The sequence below is a fragment of the Paramormyrops kingsleyae genome, chromosome 24 (genome assembly GCF_048594095.1).
Source record: "Paramormyrops kingsleyae isolate MSU_618 chromosome 24, PKINGS_0.4, whole genome shotgun sequence".
NCBI lineage: Eukaryota > Metazoa > Chordata > Actinopteri > Osteoglossiformes > Mormyridae > Paramormyrops > Paramormyrops kingsleyae.
Genome location: NC_132820.1, coordinates 13,999,752 through 14,021,317, shown reverse-complemented (window position 1 = coordinate 14,021,317; position 21,566 = coordinate 13,999,752). Strand labels below are relative to the sequence as shown.

The window sequence follows — 21,566 nt, the reverse complement described above, 5'->3', positions numbered from 1 at the left end:
TGCTTCCTACGTCAACAAGCCGACATTGGAATAAATGAGTTGTGAGTTTGTTTCTGAGATAACCTTGTGTCATTTTATAAGGTGATTTGCGCCCCCTCCCCCTCCCCACACCCCCACCCGATCTGATCATCAGTAAAATGAGAAATTGTAAACGAAGGGCGAACAACAGAGCAATACGCCTATACGATACAGTGATAAGCTGTATGACTGTAGTGCCGTTAAGCATATTACTTATAGGACAGATTTGCAGTGGTTGCACTGTTTGCAACGGTACAGTCAAAGAGAAGTGTTTGTGGTGTGTTATAAGGGAAGCGCTGGGACGCTCTTGAACAATGCTGATCCACTTCTTTAAATCCCCAAAACTCGCGCTATAAAATGGTGAGGGTCTTTAAGGAGAAGTAATTACCTTGCCTATTATGACTGCACAGAACCGGGCACCAGGCGTCTGTTAAAAGCAGCCCACTGCCCCACTGATAATCCTTCAGAAAAGAGGAGCCGGACTGGGAAGAAGGGGGAAGTGGCCGGGAGAGGAAGCTGCCGGGGGAGGGGTCGCCGATAGGGAGCGGGGGAGCGCACGTCTCCTCATCCACTCCGCCGCTAGACTCACAGCTGGCGAGACTGCCCGACAGAGTCGCACCGGTGGCCGCGGACACTGCGGGAAAAGCAGTCGGGATGGATTACTAGCGGTCGGTGTCTGCTTCTTTCCGCGTGTGACATCGTCCTCAATGTCTCTCAACATTTTTTAACAAAACGAAAGATGAAAATTACTTGGAAACAGCTTCCCTTGGTATTTTCCGTTTTTTGGGGGATAACTATGGGCGCCTTTCCGAGCAGCGTTCAGATCGGTAAGTGCGTCCGCTCGGGCATTATGCTGTTTTTTAATCTTGCATGATTCCTAGTAAATATGTTCCATAAATTCGTGAGAATAACAGAAGAGTGACTATGGTGTAGCCTATGTCTTCTTAAATATTTTAATCGCTAAAGATATAAAGGAAAAATAATTGACCGAGATGGATTGTAAAGTAAAAGCCGCATGCAGGTCGCCTGCGTCCTGCGCACCAAGCCGCACATAGCGGTCCGAGCGACGCGTCTGCCTGCTGCTCCTGGCGCGTTCCCCGTGTTCCCAGCTCACTACTGGCTTTTAAAGCGCCACTGCCGCATTCCAGTTACCAGCCTGCTATGGGATGTTCTCCCTGCACCAGTTACCGCCTGTGTCTCCAGTGTATATTGTAAATACCGTGTGAATCTGGACATAAGTCTATTGTCTTGTAGAGCAGCATTTCTTCTTCGCCTTCCACGGGGTGATTTCATTCACTCTAGTGCCGCATCATTCTTTGTGAAGTACGGGCGGCTGCTCATATGGGATCCTTGTAGCTTACTTTCTGATGATGGAGATACAGCTGATGTGGTTTGCAGCATGAATGGTTTCATGGTTTCAGTTTTTTTTTTTTTTTACTATCACCACAAATTCTGTTTAACAAATAACCAATTAAAAAAAAAACCGCAGCATTTATCTCGGGAAAATCTGGCACGGCTCTGATCCAGTTGAATGCACTCGCTTGGCTTCAGCTGCCCTTGGAATAATTGCACCGTGCAGCAGATTTAACAGCAGATTTCACGGCTGTCGCTGGTGTTTTTGACTAAGACGTGTCTTCACATCTGTCACGGCAGGCGGGCTTTTCATCAGAAACACGGACCAGGAATACACCGCATTTCGCCTAGCCATATTCCTGCACAACACCAGCCCAAATGCGTCGGAAGCACCTTTTAACCTGGTTCCTCATGTGGACAACATCGAGACTGCCAACAGCTTCGCCGTGACCAATGCCTGTGAGTAGCCTGCACTTAAATCCGTTTCTGGGGGGTGTGTTCTCATTAAGGACTATGGGCCAAAGGTGAACGGTCACAAGGGTAGTCAATGTGATCTGTCAATCTCTTCACTGTGCAGTGTATACTTTATTGACGTCTTTCTTGGAATGTTGCGCAGTTGATGAAACTGTCATCACTCCTGCGTGAATGACACCAATAACACTGACCAATTTACAGTACATATTCTCCTTTTTAGTTACTGAAACCAGCCACTTTCTCTTCTCTGTATAACTATAATATGTGTGTGTGCACCTGTCTTTTTAAGTCATGCTCCTCTCAGGCTAGGTCAGGCTCATTCAAACAGTTGGATTCATATAAACTATATCAGGCTAAATCAGCTTCAGTCAAACAAACTCAGTCGAAACTGGGTTTACTCGTACAGGATTAGTTAGTTAGGTTCAGTCTTACAGGATCAGTTAGGAAGGCTCAGTCATACCGACTCAGTCTTACAGGATCAGTTAGTCAGGCTCAATCAAACAGGTTCAGTTGCACCAGATCAGTTAGTCAGACTCAGCTAGACATGCTTAGTCATACAGGACCAGTTAGTCAGGCTCAGTTAATCAGGCTCAGTCATATAGGCTCAGTTGTACAGGAGCAGTTAGCCAGGCTCAGTCATACAGGATCATTTAGTCAGGCTCAATCATATAGGCTCAGCTTTACAGGAGCAGTTAGTCAGGCTCAGTCATATAGGAGCAGTTATCCAGGCTCAGGTTTCCAGGCTCAGTTTTATGGTCTCAGTGGGTTATGCAGGCAGCTGATGACTTCAGATCTCTTTACATACAAATTCATTTTACAGCAGAAACAGCAGCAGTGCCTCAAGCATTCTGTATCTTCTTGCCCTTTAATGTTTAATGATGTGCTCCCCCCCCTCCCCCTCCCCCAGCACTCAGGCCTTAGGGTCATGTCACCAAACATAATGCTCGCAGGTTGCCTGCCCAGCCCGTATGTGGCTAAGGAGGGTGGGTCTCTGTTAGTGTCTGTGTTTGTCGCCATTCTGCAGCGAAAGTAAAATTTGTCTGCTTTCATCTGTTCTCTTATGCTTTGACCTTGAGTACATCTGCAAGGTTATTCCTTTGGGGTGAGCTTGGAATAAACTCCTAAGGGTCCACCTTATGTTCTTTAATTAACCTAATTTTGGTTTCTTTTGGTCAAAATAAAACAAACAATTAGCTGATTAACCAGACCATTCTAATTTAGTCTGTTAATTTTAAGGTTGAATAAGATGGGTTGCTAAATTATAATAGAATTTTTATTTTTGAGAGCAGGTAGTCGGTTATGCTGCCATCCACACATTTGACACAGGTTCTGCAAATGTCTTCTTCTTCCTATGACATTATTATTCTTGGTTGGTGGCTGTGAATCGTGCATTTTACCAGGCTTGTTTGGTCTGTTATCATGGAGCCTTTATATGCCATTTACCTGATATCAGTTATTTACATAGCATCCATTTCAAAGCTACAAGAACCTACTGCTATTACAGCCATATGGGAACAGGAATCTACACAAATTGTTTCCCATTGTAGAATACCTGAAACTAGACACAGTAACCTTATACTCAGAAGTCGTCACCCATCTTAGCACTTTCATGCGCTTCCATGCATGAAACAGTTCAAAACATGGAAGAATTTAAGGTCAGATGCAGTGAGATGTGGCATGCGAGCAGTGATGGGACAGGCCAGCCAAAGCAGGGTCTGTGACAGAACTGTCACAACGGCACCTCCCAGTGCACAGCTGCACAGGTGAAGATCATGCAATGTAGTCAGCACAGGAAACATAGATAAAGGGAAGCCAAAGGTGGGAGTAGGTTGTGATGTCTGTAGGACCTCCCAATCCCCCCCCCCCCCCCCCGCCCCATACTAGGATGTAGTGGACAGGGTTTGGTGAGCATACTGGGTCTGATCTTTGATGCACTGGGAGACGTGGAGGGAAACTGTATGGAGATAAAGGTGGAGGCTGGACAGAATTGCAGATGAAGGCACCTATCAAGTGGAGGGAACTTGGAACCTTGTAAAACTCCTCTTCAGCAGCCAGGTTTTATTTAAAAGATCCTCGAACAAAGTGACCTCCGGTCAGACTGCGGTGTCTCCTGCCACACGCATGTGCTGCATGGATAGCCGGCAGCACAGAGCACAGGCCACGTTGGGGTGGAAGCTGTGTTCTGCGGCCGTCACTCTGCAGCCCCTCCCTCTCTCTCTCTCTCTCTCTCTCTCTCCCTCTCTCTCTCTCACCCTCCCTTCTTGCTGCAGTTGCCTGTGTTGTCACTGGCAGCAGTGAGATTAAAGGAGGGAGGAACTGCGTAGAATGAAAAACGAGGGGCTAGCTGAGGGACGCAGGCGAACTGAAGCTGCAGCTCCTTTCCACAAAATAATGAAACACAAGTGAATATGCAGCAAAATCCCTGTGCGGCTGGAGGGAGGGGGCATGCGTGACTCACCCCCCCGCCGTCCCTCAGGCGATGATAGCATTAACAGCAGTCTCCATATTAATTCACGGTATGCAGGCACTCAAGGGGACACGTCTTGGCCCTAGAGCTGTATTCCGGGCCATTTTCATCACAGTCATGAGGCAGCCGCTATCGCATATAGTTCGGCCGCAGAGGGATGTGGCGGTCCGGCCCGTTGGCGTACCTTCTGAATGGTTATCAGGGCCATGACGCTGGCAGACACTATGTCAGGCAGGTGCCGCTCTTCTGCCGAAGGGTGGTTTTCCTCTACAGCCTCCTGATGTTCTAATCATGGTATTAAAGGGTCTTATGGAGTCGTTCACTTTCTGGAACCGTGTTTTGCTGCTACCCGTCAGATGATGACAATCATGGAACCTCGCAGGTCAATGGGATTAAAGGATCTGGATCTAAGAGCCCCAGGTTGAGGAGAACCACAGCAAGATGGGCTCTGACGGCAGTGCTACCACTGGGAGCAGATGTCAAACAGATGCCCCTGTATTAAGGTCTACATGCTCACACAGAGACTACCCTGTATTAAGGTCTACATGCTCACACAGAGACTACCCTGTATTAAGGTCTACATGCTCACACAGAGACTAACCTGTATTAAGGTCTACATGCTCACACAGAGACTCCCCTGTATTAAGGTCTACATGCTCACACAGAGATTCATCTGTATTAAGGTCTACATGCTCACACAGAGATTCATCTGTATTAAGGTCTACATGCTCACACAAAGTCTCCCCTGTATTAAGGTCTATATGCTCACACAGAGATTCATCTGTATTAGGGTCTACATGCTCACACAGAGATTCATCTGTATTAAGGTCTACATGCTCACACAGAGATTCATCTGTATTAGGGTCTACATGCTCACACAGAGATTCATCTGTATTAAGGTCTACATGCTCACACAGAGATTCATCTGTATTAGGGTCTACATGCTCACACAGAGATTCATCTGTATTAAGGTCTACATGCTCACACAGAGATTCATCTGTATTAAGGTCTACATGCTCACACAGAGACTACCCTGTATTAAGGTCTACATGCTCACACAGAGATTCCCCTGTATTAAGGTCTATATGCTCACACAGAGATTCATCTGTATTAAGGTCTACATGCTCACACAGAGACTCCCCTGTATTAAGGTCTATATGCTCACACAGAGATTCATCTGTATTAGGGTCTACATGCTCACACAGAGATTCATCTGTATTAGGGTCTACATGCTCACACAGAGATTCATCTGTATTAAGGTCTGCATGCTCACACAGAGATTCATCTGTATTAGGGTCTACATGCTCACACAAAGTCTCCCCTGTATTATGGAGTAAACTCTATGGAGTGCATGAAAGGCTTTTGGCTCCTACAGAGGACCCATAATGGGATGATATGCTGCAGGGGTGAACAGCAAGTGAGAGGAGGCCTCACCTCCTTAAATCACACAGTTGTGCAGCAGCCATGAAGGCACTGCCTAACCAGCTTTTGTGGCCTGTGGTGTGTCGATCTGTGGCTCTCTCTCCACGCTCCTTCTCAGTGTACACTGTATTCTCCTCATCCAGCAGGAAGGGACTCGTTCACTCGGTGAGCAGTCCTGGGGCCACCTTTCCACTCCACTGTGAAACTTCTTCAGCTGCTCTGCCTGTCTCAGTGTGTCCCCATTTCTCTCTCACCCCTCCCCTTTGTGCTTCTCTTCTATGCCAAATCAGATGCTAAAACGTTTCCTCCTACTGATGATTCCTGGTCCTCAGAACTGGGAATAAGGCTTGGGCGGTCAAAGGTCCCAATGTGGAAGGTTGAAGCTATCAAGGGGCCATTTATCCTTTCACAAATGATCTTTACTTTTGGGGGAAATCCCCCCCACACAGACAGTGTGAAAAGATCGAAAGATCCCAGGCACACATAGGGAAATGATATGCGTCAGGTGACCGCGTGAACAGAGGGGGTCACGTGACTGCATGAAAGGATCATGTCACTGGATGAGTGAATGATGTGGAAAATAAGGAACAGACACAGCCATGTGCTTGGGATACTCTGGCTGTGTTGAGCTGAGAGGGTGGGGGGAGTTGCAGTGGGGGTGGGGATACCAGGTATAGACAAACCCGCTTTCTAGAGGGATACAAAGGGTTCCCATGGTAACGGCTGATGAAATAGTTCAGCCAGTCCCTGGGGGTTATGTCCATATTAACTGAGACATCTAGTCAGCAACAGAGTCCTGTTTTGTTGCCTAAAAGGACTCATTGTGTGTTTGTGTGGGTTCTGTTTTTTTGTGGTTGCTATGTTTCTGAGGGGTTTATTAATATGTTTTGTTTTTATTTTTAATGGCTTCAAAAATTATGGGCACAGTATTAATGATATATTTTATAGCTGTCCTTTGGCCTAGTTGAGAGGGGTATACTGTATATGTTACTCAGGCTCAGCTATGTGAGGTACATGTATTACTGATGCTCAGGCATGTGATGTACGAGTACTATTAAGGTTCAGCTGTGTGATTTATAGGTATTACTGAGTCTGAAGTGTGTGATGTGCAGGTATTATTGAGTCACAGGTACATGTATTACTAGGCTCAGGTGTGAGATGTATTGGTGTTACTGAGTTTCATGTATGTGATATACAGGTATCACTGAGATTCAGGTGTATGATGTACAAGTATTACTGAGCTTCACATGTGTGATGTACAAATATTACTGCGTTTCAAGTGTATGATTTGCAGGTATTACTGTATGTCAGATGTATGATGTGCAGGTATTACTGCAGCTCAGGTGTGTGATGTACATATATTACTGAGGCTCGTGTGAGATGTACAGGTATTACTGAGGTTCAGGTGTGAGGTGTACAGGTATTACCAGACTCTGGTGTGATATGTACAGGTATTATTGAGGCTCGGGTGCATGACGTTCAGGTTTGTGATGACAGGTATTACTAAGTCTTAGGTGTGTGATGTACAGGTGTTACTGAGGCTTGGGTGTATGATGTTCAGGTATTACTGAATCTCAGGTGTGTGATGACAGGTATTACTAAGTCTTAGCTGTGTTATGTACAGGTGTTACTGAGTTTCAGGTGTGTGAGGTACAGTTTATCCTGAGGGGAGGTATTTATGTTATTCTTACAGAGGGTGAGCTGTATCGAGTACAGCAGTTACTGGGAGTAGGAGATGATAAATTCCAGCTGAAACAGTGCTTCAATAATACTCGTTACTGGCAGTAATGGGGGTCGCGGCCATGCAGTCTATTTCTGATGAGAATTTATCGAGCTGATTGTGTTGACTGCCACACACCTGCCAGGGACAAGGTGCTGGGCCATTTTGCGGGCGTGTCAGTGTAATAGAAAATAAAGCTGCTCCAATATGCAGCGTGCATCCCCCCCCCCCCCCCCCCAGAGGCCTGCCACTGCCGTAGAGTGTGAGGGCCAGGTGGTTCACAGAGGGGGCCTGGCTCTCTCAGAAAGAGCCTTCATGCTCCTAAATGCGCTTTGCCAAATTATTGTCATCTGTCGCTTATTAAATAACACTTTGGAATGATTCCCCCCCCCCCCCCCCAAATGCCCCTGTCCTTTCCCAGCCCTGTCCACGGTGCCTGACTACCATCAGCTGCTGTGTGACCATAATTGCCCCCGGGGGGAGTGTTTGGCAGGGGTTGGGGGTGACATACCTGGGTCTCAGGATGCATGGAGGCCATGGTTCAGCAATTGCAAACACAATTAAGTGCTCACTGGGGCAAGCCCCCCCACACAGACACTGTATAAACTTACAGAAAGCAAACCTGCAAACAGAAACACACTCATGTAAATTGTTGTATGTCAGCGTGGCCATTTTGACTCTCCTTGTGTGCTGATTGGCTGCTCGGAGGAACAGCTGTTTCTACCCAAAACACTAGCCCCTGAGTGTCTTTCGGTATAGAGTGATTCCACCCTTAACAGGATCCTCACCCCCTACTTGTTGTCTACCTAAAACCTCAGGGTCCGTTTCTGTTTGTATTTCCATGCTACTGAACTACTTTTCAAAAGATGTGCTTCTACCCTGTTAGCGTTTTCATCCTGGAATAATGTTTGAGAGTTTCTGAAACTGGAGTGGGTTTTTAAATTATAAAAATAAATAAATATTAAGGTCTATAAATAATATATAAATATTTTTTTATAGAGTACATTGCAATGACAAATTCGCTTTATTTGTCTATTCTGTTTTCAACAAAAGTGAAAATAAAGCTCTTGTGTTTATTAAATTCTCTTTCTTGATATTATTAATTTATAGTTCAGAGTAAATTAAAGCTAATAAATGTTACCATGTTACCAGGAGGGGGAGGTGGAGGGCCCCATGCAGTGCTTTGTCTAGGGCCCCCAGAGTCCCTAGAACCGCCTTTGATGGTCAGGCCCCTCCCCTTCACAGTGGAAACACTTAGACCTGGCTTCCAAATGAGCTATTTTTACACTAATTACCACTCCAGATATGAGTCTCAATAAAGAACACATGATCCTTCAGAAGAATAACCCACCACTACCTACTAGGCGTGTAAATCACAGCTTTCCTCGCGATGCGATACAATATCGATTCCTTAAGCCAATGGTTCGATTTTTTTTGATACCTCAGAAAGTCCCACGATACGATACAATACGATTTGATTCAGTTCGATACTGGGGTTAGTAGTCGAAATGATGAAATTTCACACAATCCTTTACATTTCAATGAATTAAAAAAGGCAAATATAATTAGCATTTTATCATATTTTATTGGGAACTGTAAACAAAATCTAGTGTAGTGAAGTATCCCATAAAACAAGCAAAATAAAGTGCAATAAGGTAAAAATAAAAACTTTGGATGGGCAGACATGTAGAATGAGGAAGATTAACATGACTGACTTCTGCGGTGGAACAAGTATGTCAGTAATCTTCTTTGAGAGGTTTTTTAAGAAGAATTAAATGGTCAACGTGTTCAGGAGATTGTGTGCTCTGAGCGTAGCGTCCTATTTCACCTGCCGTACCAAACACACACTCTGAAGGTACGCTAGCATACTTATAAATGACTAAATCAAAGTGATCTACCTACTATAAAAATGCAAAACATATATTTATTTATAAATATATTGAGTATTCTTTATTATTATTATTAATTTCCGTTTGGGATAAAGCATTTTTGATTTGAACTGGGATTTTAGTTCCTTCACCTTTCTCTTTCTCAGTTCGCTTTTCGGAGGGAAGTTAATGTCATAGTTTTTATGAACCGTCTGAAAATGCCGCTCCACATTTCCCTTCTCCGGAATAGCAACGGTAGACTGACAGATGAGGCAAACGCACTTCGAATATGACATGGTGAAAAAAAACCCTCCTCCCATTCCGTATGGAAGTGGCAGGTTTTTGGCTTCTTACTTGGTCTAGCTCCCCCATTCATTGTTATACCCTTTCATAAGTTTAGTGGAATGTCTGCGGGTCTTTAAGCAAGCATGTTGTCTGACTTCTAAGCTATGGGGACGGCGTAAGAGAAACATTGTAGCTGTGTTCACAGCTTGGAGGTCACAGTGCAGGGCCACCTAATATGCAGTGTTCTCTGTTGAGGCCACGGCTTGAACCAGCAACTTTTAGATCGCAGGCAGAGGCTTAGCCCACAGAGCCACTCACTGCCTCTGCTGGAAGCTGCTCTGAATGTAACTTTGACTCTGGTGCTCATACTGGCCAGATTTGGTAACATTGGATGTAACTCTGGCCCACATGTGGCCCTTACCTGTTTAAAATCCAGAAAGCGGATTCGGACCAGTATTGGTCTGTTGTGTAAAAAGACACTGGGCCACATCCAGTTTACGGATCTGCGTCAATTTCTGAGCAACATTTGGCCCAGACCTGGTTCAGACTCATCTCGCTATGTGGGGCGATCGTCCTTCAGATTCTTAGCTTATCAGCTGCGCATCTGGTAAGTGAGTGATCATACATATACGGTCAGGCGAATGCACGCCGGATATGCAGAGTGCATACAGACCAGCTGTAATCGTTTAGAACTCTGGACAGATTCTGGTGCAGACTCTCCTGCCCCAATGTCACTGGCATCCAGATTTAAGGAGATGCAGGAGGATCTGGCCCAGAATCAGTTGCTATGTGGGTAGGCGACTCGGTAGCTTGCTAGAGTTTTGCAGCAGCTGGCGCGGTTGAACGCGTCATCCATCCTCTATTTTTTTATGGCATGAGATCTACCCACACTACCTTTACGATCGACCAGTAGATCGCGATCGACGTATTGGGCACCCCTGGTGTAGACAATGTATATGTCGGAGTGAATCATGAAAACAATACTGGAACCGGCGAGAAAAAAACATCGATTGCATCGATATTTATGCGGTCATGTCGATGCATCGGACCGTTTGCCGTTGAATCAATACATCGATACAAATTGATACATTGTTACACCCCTACTACCTACACTCAAAAGGTTTGGCCTGGGAATCCCAGAAATAAAAAGAATAAAAAGGAATAAAACAATAAGGTTTGGTGAATTTTTTTCTTCTAGTTTCTGCCAGGTAGCCAAATTGAAGGGTTCCTGAATGTCACGGTTTTTCCCTTAATGACAGAGTAAAAATTGATAAACTGACGAATCCCCTGAGGGCTGTGATTCTTTAGAGTATGTGCTTAGCAGAAAACAAACACAACTTTGTAAAGAAGGATACGTGTTAAAATTGCTGTGCAAGTCACTCTGGTCTATCAATAGAGTTAATAAAAGCCTGTTTATGCAAACCCAGTCCCATGAGCAGAGAAGGGTGAACCTGAGCACACTGACAGACAGACAGATAAACAGACAGAGAGATAGACAGACAGAGGGACAGACAGACACACATACAGTCAGCCAGGCAGTTACAGACTGTTAAACAGACAGAGAGACAGACAGACAGAGAGACAGACAGACACACATACAGTCAGCCAGGCAGTTACAGACTGTTACACAGAGAGACAGATAAACAGACAGACAGAGAGACAGACAGACACACATACAGTCAGCCAGGCAGTTACAGACTGTTAAACAGACAGAGAGACAGACAGACAGAGAGACAGACAGACACACATACAGTCAGCCAGGCAGTTACAGACTGTTACACAGAGAGACAGACACAAAGACTAACATTCTTTCCCAGAGACTCATCTGCAGCCTGTGATGTCACACATCAAATCAGCAAGCCCAGTCATGGGTGAGGAGCACAGTCTGGAGCCATTTTGTTTGCCTGAGTGGCTGTGGCGACCTTAACCACAGCCACACATGGTAACCACAGTAATTATCATGGTTTGTCATTTTTCTCCCGCCTGTATGACTCACCTCATTCACAATGTGCGCATGTGTTAAGTGGACTGTGGGGGACACTTGGCATTCTCGTCTAAAGGCCAGCTGCTGAGTGACAGGCCTTTTCGGGGGGGGGGGGGGGGGTCCCCAGCTGAGTGGAGTAGTGGTGCTTTACTGTGGTCAAGATCACCAGATCCTATGCTGTCAGTAACTCATCATAAACAGCACAGCATCCATCAGTATTAGTCACCATACCAGCAAATGGCCAACTAGCTAGCCCAGTGATAGGCTCTTTAGTTGACTTGCCCAGTAATAAGCTAATTAGCTGGCTAGCCCAGTGATAGGCTATTTAGGTGGAAAACTCAATGATAGGTTAGGTGACACGCAGAGCAATTGCTTTGGGTCAGAATGGAGAGCAGAGGCCATATAGCTGCCTGCGACACAAGGCAGGCTCATAGGAATAGCCTGCAATGAAAGACAGGGTAACAGGTGAGTGAAATAGGAGATGAGGATGAGAGAGTGTTCCGGGAAAAAAACCATGTGATTATGAGAATTGTACCATCGTCCCTCTATATCCACATGTGATACTATCCAGCCGAAACCATGGATAACAGCGAACCATCCACAGACCCCATATATAACATGATTTCCATGCACATACATATGGAAAAGTTTAATTGATGAATTATGCACAGTAACACATCGGCAAGATTAAATACAGTAATAATAAAGTACATTGTTCATTATTATTCAGTACTGTAGAGTACTGTACTCTCTTGAATGAAAGGGATTCTGACATTCTTAGCCTGATTCTCAAAAGATGATATAGCAATGAAAAAATACCATGCATCAAGGGATGACAGAGCAATAAAAATAATGAAAAATGAGGCCACTCACCTGCATACAGTCTGTCGCTTGGTACGTCGTTTGAACCGTTTCTGGAATCTTTAAACTTTTTTCTGCAGTAAACCACAGATAACTGAGACCGCGGGTAGCGGGGTCCCACTGTACTGTCAATTACCAGCCGGGTTTAAGCCAAAGTAACCAGTAAGAAATTAGTGTATGCCAATAAAAAATAAATCCCAGTAATCCCTCCCACTGCAAGCTTCATAGTCCCTGGACAGGATGGAAAGGGAAGGATGTGTTACTGTGAATGGGACACTTGCCTGGAAAGACATTCACCCAGAGAACCTTGGATGGTGACTGGATCTTCATGATGGGCACCCAGAAATGGTGGCCATGGCTTAAAAATAGATCTGCGAGAACTTGATTACTGAAGGTCATCTCTCTCGGGCCGAGATAAAACTGTGATGCCATCTAGCTCCCAGCTTGCACTGACATACTCTGGTCAGAGTGCTGGTCGAGTCCTTCATCTTGTAACAATATGTTACTGCCGCTGTTCAGCCGACTGGATAGTCGAGAAGGATGGTTCATTTACGGGCCCACTGCTCTATCCTGAGCATTTATGCAGTCTGACACTGCAATATCCATGATGCTAAAGCATTTTGATATCTTTATCCACCTGCAGTATCAAGACAATCGACAGGGGGCAACGTGTAGCAAGAGGAAAGCCGATTCCGTCTTTAGACCGTGGTTCTGTGGGAGCGTAAGTGATGCCGACAGGAGGCTGAGTTGCATAAAGGACATTGTTATGCCTGGGGGTGTGTACAGACGACACTGGGTAACAGAGTCAGCAAGGCTGCTGCGTAGGCTGTCCTGTGGGGGTTTTGCCCCAGCAAGAAGCCCCTACATTTCGTTCAGCCACTTTCTTCCTTTGCTGTTGAAGTTTGGCAGTCTGCGTGAATCCTACTCAGTGCTCAAGGGCGTGTTGCGTGATGTCAGCTGTAAGTATTAACTCGAAATTCTTCATTCTGAAGCCGAACCCACCCTAATGCTGGGTTCATTAAAATGGATCCAGCGTACGGACATGAAAATAGCGCAAATGGGAGGGGAGCCTAACCGGGGCTCCCTGTCGCTTATCCCAGTTGGCTAGGCCGAGTATCCTGGCTGTTTGTGATTGGATGGCTGGGGTCCTGGGTGACCTGCTTGTGCATTTCAGTGGAAAGACATTGAGTGGGGCTGTTCGTGGGATCGCTCATGCGGAATTTACTTCCAGGAGAGACAAAAGGAGAGACCCTTCCAGCATGAAGGACGAATGTCTCCAACTGGTCCGATCCACTGAGTAGCTGGAGAATGAAGAGCTAGCTGAGCTAGCTGAGGGGAACCGCAGACAGACTCCCACGGGAGTCACACAAAGATGATAATATTTTAGACATATGTCTACGTACTTTCTGCACTTGCATATTATGGGAATCATCATGGGAAGCATTTTGAGAATTTACCTGCCTCTGAAATGCTTACGGCCCAATGCCCATGCTGGCCCACTGCCAGCATGTTAAGCATGAACATGGAGCACCTCAGAGTGCCATAAACCACGTGGTGACGGATCCACTGAGCTGGCAGCTTTGTTCCGTAGGCGCTTTCTCTCCTGAACAGCTGTCTTCCAGAGATGTTTTATCGCCCATGTCTCTGGCTGCCGCTTCCTGTGTGGCAGATGGCGGCATGGCAGATAACATGCCTTCAGACGGGTGTCCCGTTGGGATTGGCAGAGAGGATTATGGGAGAGCACACAGGGGGAGTGTCAGCAGCCCCGCACCCTCGTTTTACCTGGGAAATGTGCACAGCGGAAATCCCACACGGGACTGAACTGCAGACACACACTGTGTAACAGTGTGAGAAGCAGGAACATGATCCAAAGACCTGTGGAGTCACTGTTCCCAAGGGGCCGCATCGTTCTGCCATAACTCCGAATTGCTCGCAGTGATAAGTCAGGCTGTCTCCGTCCCTGTGCAGGGAGCTGGCTCCTGATCCTGGAATCTGTGGTATAAATGGCTAATTGGGGAGCCAGATGCTTTGATGAAATAGCAGCAGCTTTGCTGCACCAGAGACCAGTTTTGAAGAAAAAAAAAAAACCCATCAAAAAAATAAATAAAATTTGAGAGAGCGTTCTTCTCAGGGTGCTCTGGGTGACTTGGAACTAAAGCCAGGGGGCTGACTGAACTATGGCTATAAATGTGAGGCTGGGTCTTCACTGTAGCTGTGTCCAAATTCAGGGGCTGCGTCCTTCGAAGGACACAATCTAGGAAGGCATAGGGCTACATTCTTCGAAGGTTGAACAGGAAGCGTTGTCAAATGGGACGGTCTGGCCGTCACCAGCTGGTCCTACCCTTACCTCTAAGTCACGAAGCACCCCCTCCTATCATCTAGCCAGGACACAACCACTTTACCACTGCACAATGAATCTCAGGATATGTTGGGCTGCAAAGGATCCATTGGGTGGATCCTTAGCGGCGCAGCAAACGGAGGACGCATTTATAGGCCGCATTTGAAAGAGCCTTCCAAATAGGACAGCCTTGTTGCGTTGCTGTGATGCTTTCAGTCTTTGAATGTTGTCTTTGAATGGTGCAGTCCCTGAATTCAGACACAGCCTGTATGCTTGAGTGCAATTCCTATAATGCCTACTGTTTCCTCATAGAAACGTGTGTGGGCGTGGTGGGGAAGGAAAAGTCCAGGAGCAAGCCTATTGCTCACCTCTAAGCTGTTTATTCTGATTGGTCAGTAGTTAATTACCACTTACCTGTCATCATTTATTATGGATGGATGGCTTAACAACTGTCAACCGTCACATAGTCAGACATCAAGGTTAACTTAGGACTCAGCAAAGTTAGACGGCACGGTTAGCTTAGCAAAGAGGACAATTAGAAGCTGGGGTTAGCTTAGCATTCAGCATAGTCAGACAGCAGGACTCGCTTAACACACAGCATAGCCAGAAAGCAGGGTTATCTTAGCATGCAGCCCAGTTGGATGGTAGGATTAGTTTAGCTGGCAGCACAGTCAGAAAGTGGGGTTAGTTTAGCATGCAAGGCACAGTCAGAAAGTGGGGTTAGTTTAGCATGCAGCACACTTGGATAGTAGGATTAGTTTATCAGGCAGCAATAGTCAGACAGAGGGATTAGTTTAGCATGCAGCACAATCAGAGGGTGGGATTAGCTTATCAGGCAGCACAGTCAGATGGTAGGACTAGTTTAGCAGGCAGCACAGTCAGAAAGTGGGGTTAGTTTAGCATGCAGCACAATCAGAGGGTGGGATTAGCTTATCAGGCAGCACAGTCAGATGGTAGGACTAGTTTAGCAGGCAGCACAGTCAGACAGTGGGGTTAGTTTAGCATGTACCACAGTCAGATGGTAGGATTATCTTAGCAGGCAGCACAGTAAAATGGTAGGATTATTTTAGCAGGCAACACAGTCAGACAGTGGGGTTAGTTTAGGATGCAGCACAGTCGGACAGTGGGGTTAGCTTAGCATGCAGCACAGTCAGACAGCAGGACTCAGCACACAGCATAGCCAGAAAGCAGGCTTATCTTAGCATGCAGCCCAGTTGGATGGTAGGATTAACTTAGCAGGCAGCACAGTCAGACAGTGGGGTTAGTTTAGCATGCAAGGCACAGTCAGACAGTGGGATTAGTTTAGCATGCAAGGCACAGTCAGACAGTGGGATTAGTTTAGCATGCAAGGCACAGTCAGAAAGTGGGGTTAGTTTAGCATGCAGCACAATCAGAGGGTGGGATTAGCTTAGCAGGCAGCACAGTCAGATGGTAGGACTAGTTTAGCAGGCAGCACAGTCAGACAATGGGGTTAGTTTAGCATGTACCACAGTCAGATGGTAGGATTAGTTTAGCAGGCAGCACAGTAAAATGGTAGGATTATTTTAGCAGGCAACACAGTCAGATAGTGGGGTTAGTTTAGGATGCAGCACAGTCGGACAGTGGGGTTAGCTTAGCATGCATCGGATTCAGATGGTGGGATTATCTTAGCATGCAGCACAGTCAGACAGTGAGGTTACTTTCGGATACATGTGTAGCACTGCTGTGATTTTGGCAGCTGTGCCATCAGTTTTCAATTCCAGGCTGAGAAAAAACATTCCCCAATAGCTCAGTTACACTGACTGAGAGGTCAGCTACTGTCTTCATATACCTGGTGGGATCCCCATGTCAGTCCAGCTCTGGTTCATCCTCAGCTGCAGCTGAGTCAGTGGAAATATGTACATGGGTTTAGAAGAATCTCTGTCTCTATGGTGAGTCAGGGCTGGAGCACGACCACTGCTCCTCAGCTCTCCTCACTGATTCTCAGCTCTCATTACTGCTCCTCAGCTCTCCTCACTGATTCTCAGCGCTCCTTACTGCTCCTCAGCTCTCTTCATTTTTCCTCAGCACTCCTTCCTGCTCCTCTGCTCTCTTAATTGTTCCTCTTCGTTCCTTACTGCTCTTCAGCTCTCCACACTGTTCCTCAGCACTCCTCACTGCATTTCAGCTCTCTTCCACTATGAATGAAAAGCATTTTATGCTCTATGCACGGTGCACTGGTGAGATGTCCCACCAGAGTGCAGTGATAGAAAAATAGCTGCCTTTATGATTCTGCTCATAAGTCATCAACAGCTCAATGGGAAGGATGAAGCTTTGATAATTTTACCATATCTGAGTGTGTTTTTTCAAAGAAAAAAATTTGTATTTAACTGACTTGCTTACATATTTTGTACCAGATCACAGAATATTAATAATACTTAGGCTGCAGCCTTGGACTGCATTCTACCTCTAACCATCTCTCTCCTCTCTGCCCCCCTCTCTGTCTCTCAATGTTCTCTGTCTGCCCCCCCAGTCTGCTCGCAGTACTCCCGGGGTGTCTTCGCCATCTTCGGCCTGTATGATAAGCGCTCCGTGCACACGCTCACCTCTTTCTGCAGTGCCCTGCACATCTCACTGATCACACCCAGCTTCCCCACCGAGGGCGAGAGCCAGTTTGCTCTACAGTTACGGCCGTCCATCCGGGGGGCGCTGCTGAGCCTGCTAGACCACTATGACTGGAACCGCTTCGTCTTCCTCTACGACACTGACAGAGGTGAGAGCTGGATTTATTGTGATAACCAGACAGCAGGGGGTGCAATGGTTAAGGCATTGATTAAAATACTTAATAAATGAAGTAGATTGGTCTTGACAAGAAGCAACTGAAATCAACCAGGATCAATGAGACTGCAGCTGTAAGGAGGAAGGATGTGTTTTTCCCCAGAATGAAAATGTTTTATTGTATCTGGGGCAGTGGGAATGGTGGTGGTCACGTTCCAGTCCCTTTTAGAAAATCAAGACAGTGGGGGCAGATGCAGGTGCTGTGAAGTTACTTGTTTCTTTCTGTTATGTGTAACGTGATGGATTTCTGCAGTAGATCCATAGTGATCTGGTAGACCTTCTTCCTCTGCAGCTGGGAGGGGGATCCTGGTCAGCACACTGCCTATCAGGGATATACTGGGATATTTTGGGGCATGCTGTCTGCTACTGTATGTACTACTGTGTACTAGTATCTGTTCTGTGGATGGCATTCCCTTGTTCTGTCCTAGCCAGCTGCCGTACGACTGAACTTGCATGTTATTTGCGCATGTGTGTTATCTTTGTCTGTTACCTATGTGTGAATGCACATTCTAGACCAGGGGTGGGCAATCTTATCCAGAATGGGCCTTTGTGTATGTGGGTTTTTGCTGCAGCTTCCTAATTTGAGGACTGATTGGCAAAAGAGTCCTCACACCTGGGTTTGAAGAGCTGACCAAAAGGTTGTTCCAAAAGCTTGCACACACACCAGCCCTTTGCAGATAAGATTGTCCACCCCTGTTCTAAACACTCACCTTGACCTATTACCCAGGAATCTGGGATGTGATTGGACAGGGAGATGTGTGGTGGAGTTATGGAAGGTGGAATGTTATCTACCAATGGACTTGTTGCGGTAGCATGTAGGTGTTTCCTGATCCTGACTCTGTGGATCAGGACCAAAGTTTGGTGAATCAGGTCCAGAGAGTAAAAGTCCAGACCAAGATTTTGTTTCAAAAAACCAGTTGAGCATAAGAGTCACAGTCACAGAGTATTCAACTCGTTGGTTGAAACAAAATCCCAGTCTGGACTTTTACTCTCTGGCCTTGAATTACCCAACTCTGATCAGGATACAGATTCATCATAGGGTAATAAGCAGCGTCTTGTTTTACCTGCCTATCAATTGTGTGTGTGTGTGTGTGTGTGTGTGTGTGTGAGGGAGTGCCCGCCTCCCTTATCGCCTCCCCCATGCATGTAAATGAATTGGGTGGGGGGTGAGGGGAGTCTGCCAGGTTACTGTGGTGAGCAGGCACAGTCGTTTATCGGGGACATCTGTTCCACTTGGCAACCGAATCAGACATATTTCAGAATCCATCAGGAAAGCTGAGCCCTAGAAACGGGGGCTTTTTAAGATGGGGGGGGTTACCGTGACATTGGGATGGGTCTCTGTTAATGTGCATCTAAATGCTCTGGAAGGCAGGAGGGGTAGTGTTCTGAAAGGAGGCAGCTCTATGAAGCTAAGGGGGGCAGATCCCTTAACAGGGCAGGAAGGTGCAGCAGAATAGAGCTTGGGTATGGACACAGGATAGATATTAAGATATTCAGTCAGTTTCCCTCTGTTTTGTTATCTTTTTATGGTCTTTAGTATGGTTTCATGTTGTTATGGAGGTGAGATACCAATGGAGGGAAAAACAAAGGTATGGGTGGAGCTTCAGAGCAAGACAAGCAATCTCCATCTCAGTGAGTAGACTGTAGGTCGTGTCAGTTTGTGCGCTAGACCAAACAGTTAATTTCATGTGTTTCATGCACATTGAAAGACGTCTGGGCATCCTGACAATCCGGCTGACAGACTATTGGCCTCCTTGTCGACCTCAGTCCTGACACCTGTCTGTCTGCTTGTCTCTAGGATATGCCATTTTGCAGGCAATTATGGAGAAGGCGGGGCAGAACAACTGGCAGGTTAGCGCAATCTGCGTAGAGAGCTTCAACGATGCCAGCTACCGGCGCCTCCTCGAAGACCTCGACCGCCGCCAGGAGAAGAAGTTCGTTATTGACCTTGAGCCCGAGAGACTGCAGAACCTTTTAGAACAGGTTAGTGCAGCTTTTTCGCCTGATATGGGGAATAAGATGGCTCCATTTCTTAACAGGAATTAGGGCCACTGATAAAGACCTATCTTATCCAGCTCCTTTGTGGCTGTCCTTTCCTTGTCGGAATCTGATTGATCTGTAATGTACAGTGACACAGAACAGGGCATTTGAATAGATTGGGCAGTCATTTAAATGGGACGCTGTCCAGCCTTGTCTGAACTTCTTTACTTGTCTTTTAGATTGTCAGTGTTGGAAAGCATGTGAAAGGCTACCATTACATCATGGCGAACCTGGTAAGGGGAGTTTCAGGTCGGTTTCACTCTTTTGCAACTGAGGACAGCTCAGTGTTTGTGCTGTAACCTAGACTAAACAGAGCCTGAGACCTAGCAGATCCTCATGTAAACAGGCTGATTAAATTCAGGTTGGGGATACACTCAGTCAGGCCAAGTGTGAAGAGACTCTCTAAACTGATATGGTAGGAAATCAAGATGTAAAGTGTGTTACACAGATGCTCTCAGCCGTCCCTTATGCTCAGTGCATGGTTGGTTTGCAAGCTGGCAAGAGTAAAGCCTGCTTTTAATTCCTGACCTGATGTCTGATAAATAAAAACTCCTTCTGTACCACTAGGGCTTCAAGGACATCTCCTTGGAGCGATTTATGCATGGTGGGGCCAATGTAACAGGTTTCCAGCTGGTTGACTTCAGTACACCCATGGTGCTTAAGCTTATGCAGCGCTGGAACAAGCTGGACCAGAGAGAATACCCCGGATCCGACAGTCCGCCAAAGGTAGGCCAACTGTGTGTAACACCTTGGTCTTTTGCAAATAAGAAATCATGACTGTGATAATTATAATCAAAGATCACTAAGTCACTGAGGTGACCCAACAGGTCCATGAGCCCTCATTCCCCTGAGTCACAGTCACTGAGGTGACCCAACAGGTCCATGTGACCTCACACCCCTGAGTCACACTCACTGAAGTGACCCAACAGGTCCATAAGCCCTCACACCCCGAGTCACAGTCACTGAGGTGACCCAACAGGTCCATGAGCCCTCACACCCCAGAGTCACAGTCACTGAGGTGACCCAACAGTTCCATGAGATCTCACATCCCTGAATCAGTCACTGAGGTGACCCAACAGCTCCATGAGCCCTCACACCCCAGAGTCACAGTCACTGAGGTGACCCAACAGGTCCATATAACCTCACACCCCTGAGTCACAGTCACTGAGGTGACCCAAAAGGTCCATGAGCCCTCACACCCCAGAGTCACAGTCACTGAGGTGACCCAACAGGTCCATGAGCCCTCACACCCCTGAGTCACAGTCACTGAGGTGACCCAACAGGTCCATGAGCCCTCACACCCCGAGTCACAGTCACTGAGGTGACCCAACAGGTCCATGAGCCCTGACACCCCTGACTCACAGTCACTGAGGTGACCCAACAGGTCCATGAGCCCTCACACCCCGAGTCACAGTCACTGAGGTGACCCAACAGGTCCATGAGCCCTCACACCCCAGAGTCACAGTCACTGAGGTGACCCAACAGGTCCATGAGCCCTCACACCCTTGAGTCACAGCAATACAGAGTCCCCTCAGGATGCCTGCCTGTGTCTGCCCTGTTAGAAGCTACCAGGCTCTCCCACAGCTCAGTCCTGTTCTGCTTTTAAACTCCATCGTCCTGGCCAGATGTGAAGTGACAGGCGTTTGTGTGTAGCTCTGCTTTGCTGCCTCCCTGTCTCTCTCTCTCTCCTCAGCTTTGTGTTCCCCTCTCTTCTCCATCCTTTTATTATCTTTCTTCAGCTCAGTTGACTCCAAGTCAAATGGCTTTAAGGGAGAATCTAAGGTTTTAGTGCCTGTGTGCCAGATTCCTGCTGAGTTAAAAATGAAAGGAAGCCTCACTGATGTAGGTTTTCTCTTTAAAAGCATTTGGCTATTTTTCACTTTTTTATTTCATGTCAAAATGTTTATTTGAATGAGTTGACATGAAGCACCGTAAGAGTA

General features: G+C 46.5%; 1 protein-coding gene across 8 annotated transcripts in view; it reads left to right on the top strand.

Annotated features, from left to right (window-relative positions):
* The first annotated feature begins 572 nt into the window (after nt 1-572).
* Nucleotides 573-21,566, top strand: part of LOC111854368 (glutamate receptor 4-like) — a 41,254-nt gene continuing 20,260 nt past the window's right edge. For all 8 annotated transcript variants that reach the window (XR_002840661.2, XR_002840662.2, XM_023832257.2 and 5 more), the window contains exons 1-6: nt 573-845; nt 1,672-1,830; nt 17,282-17,521; nt 19,385-19,569; nt 19,806-19,859; nt 20,194-20,352. Coding sequence is in view for 6 of the 8 variants with exons in the window: in XM_023832257.2 (XP_023688025.1) it covers nt 758-845; nt 1,672-1,830; nt 17,282-17,521; nt 19,385-19,569; nt 19,806-19,859; nt 20,194-20,352 (885 nt within the window). In the remaining 2 variants the exon portion in view is untranslated. The remainder of the gene's footprint in view (nt 846-1,671; nt 1,831-17,281; nt 17,522-19,384; nt 19,570-19,805; nt 19,860-20,193; nt 20,353-21,566) is intronic.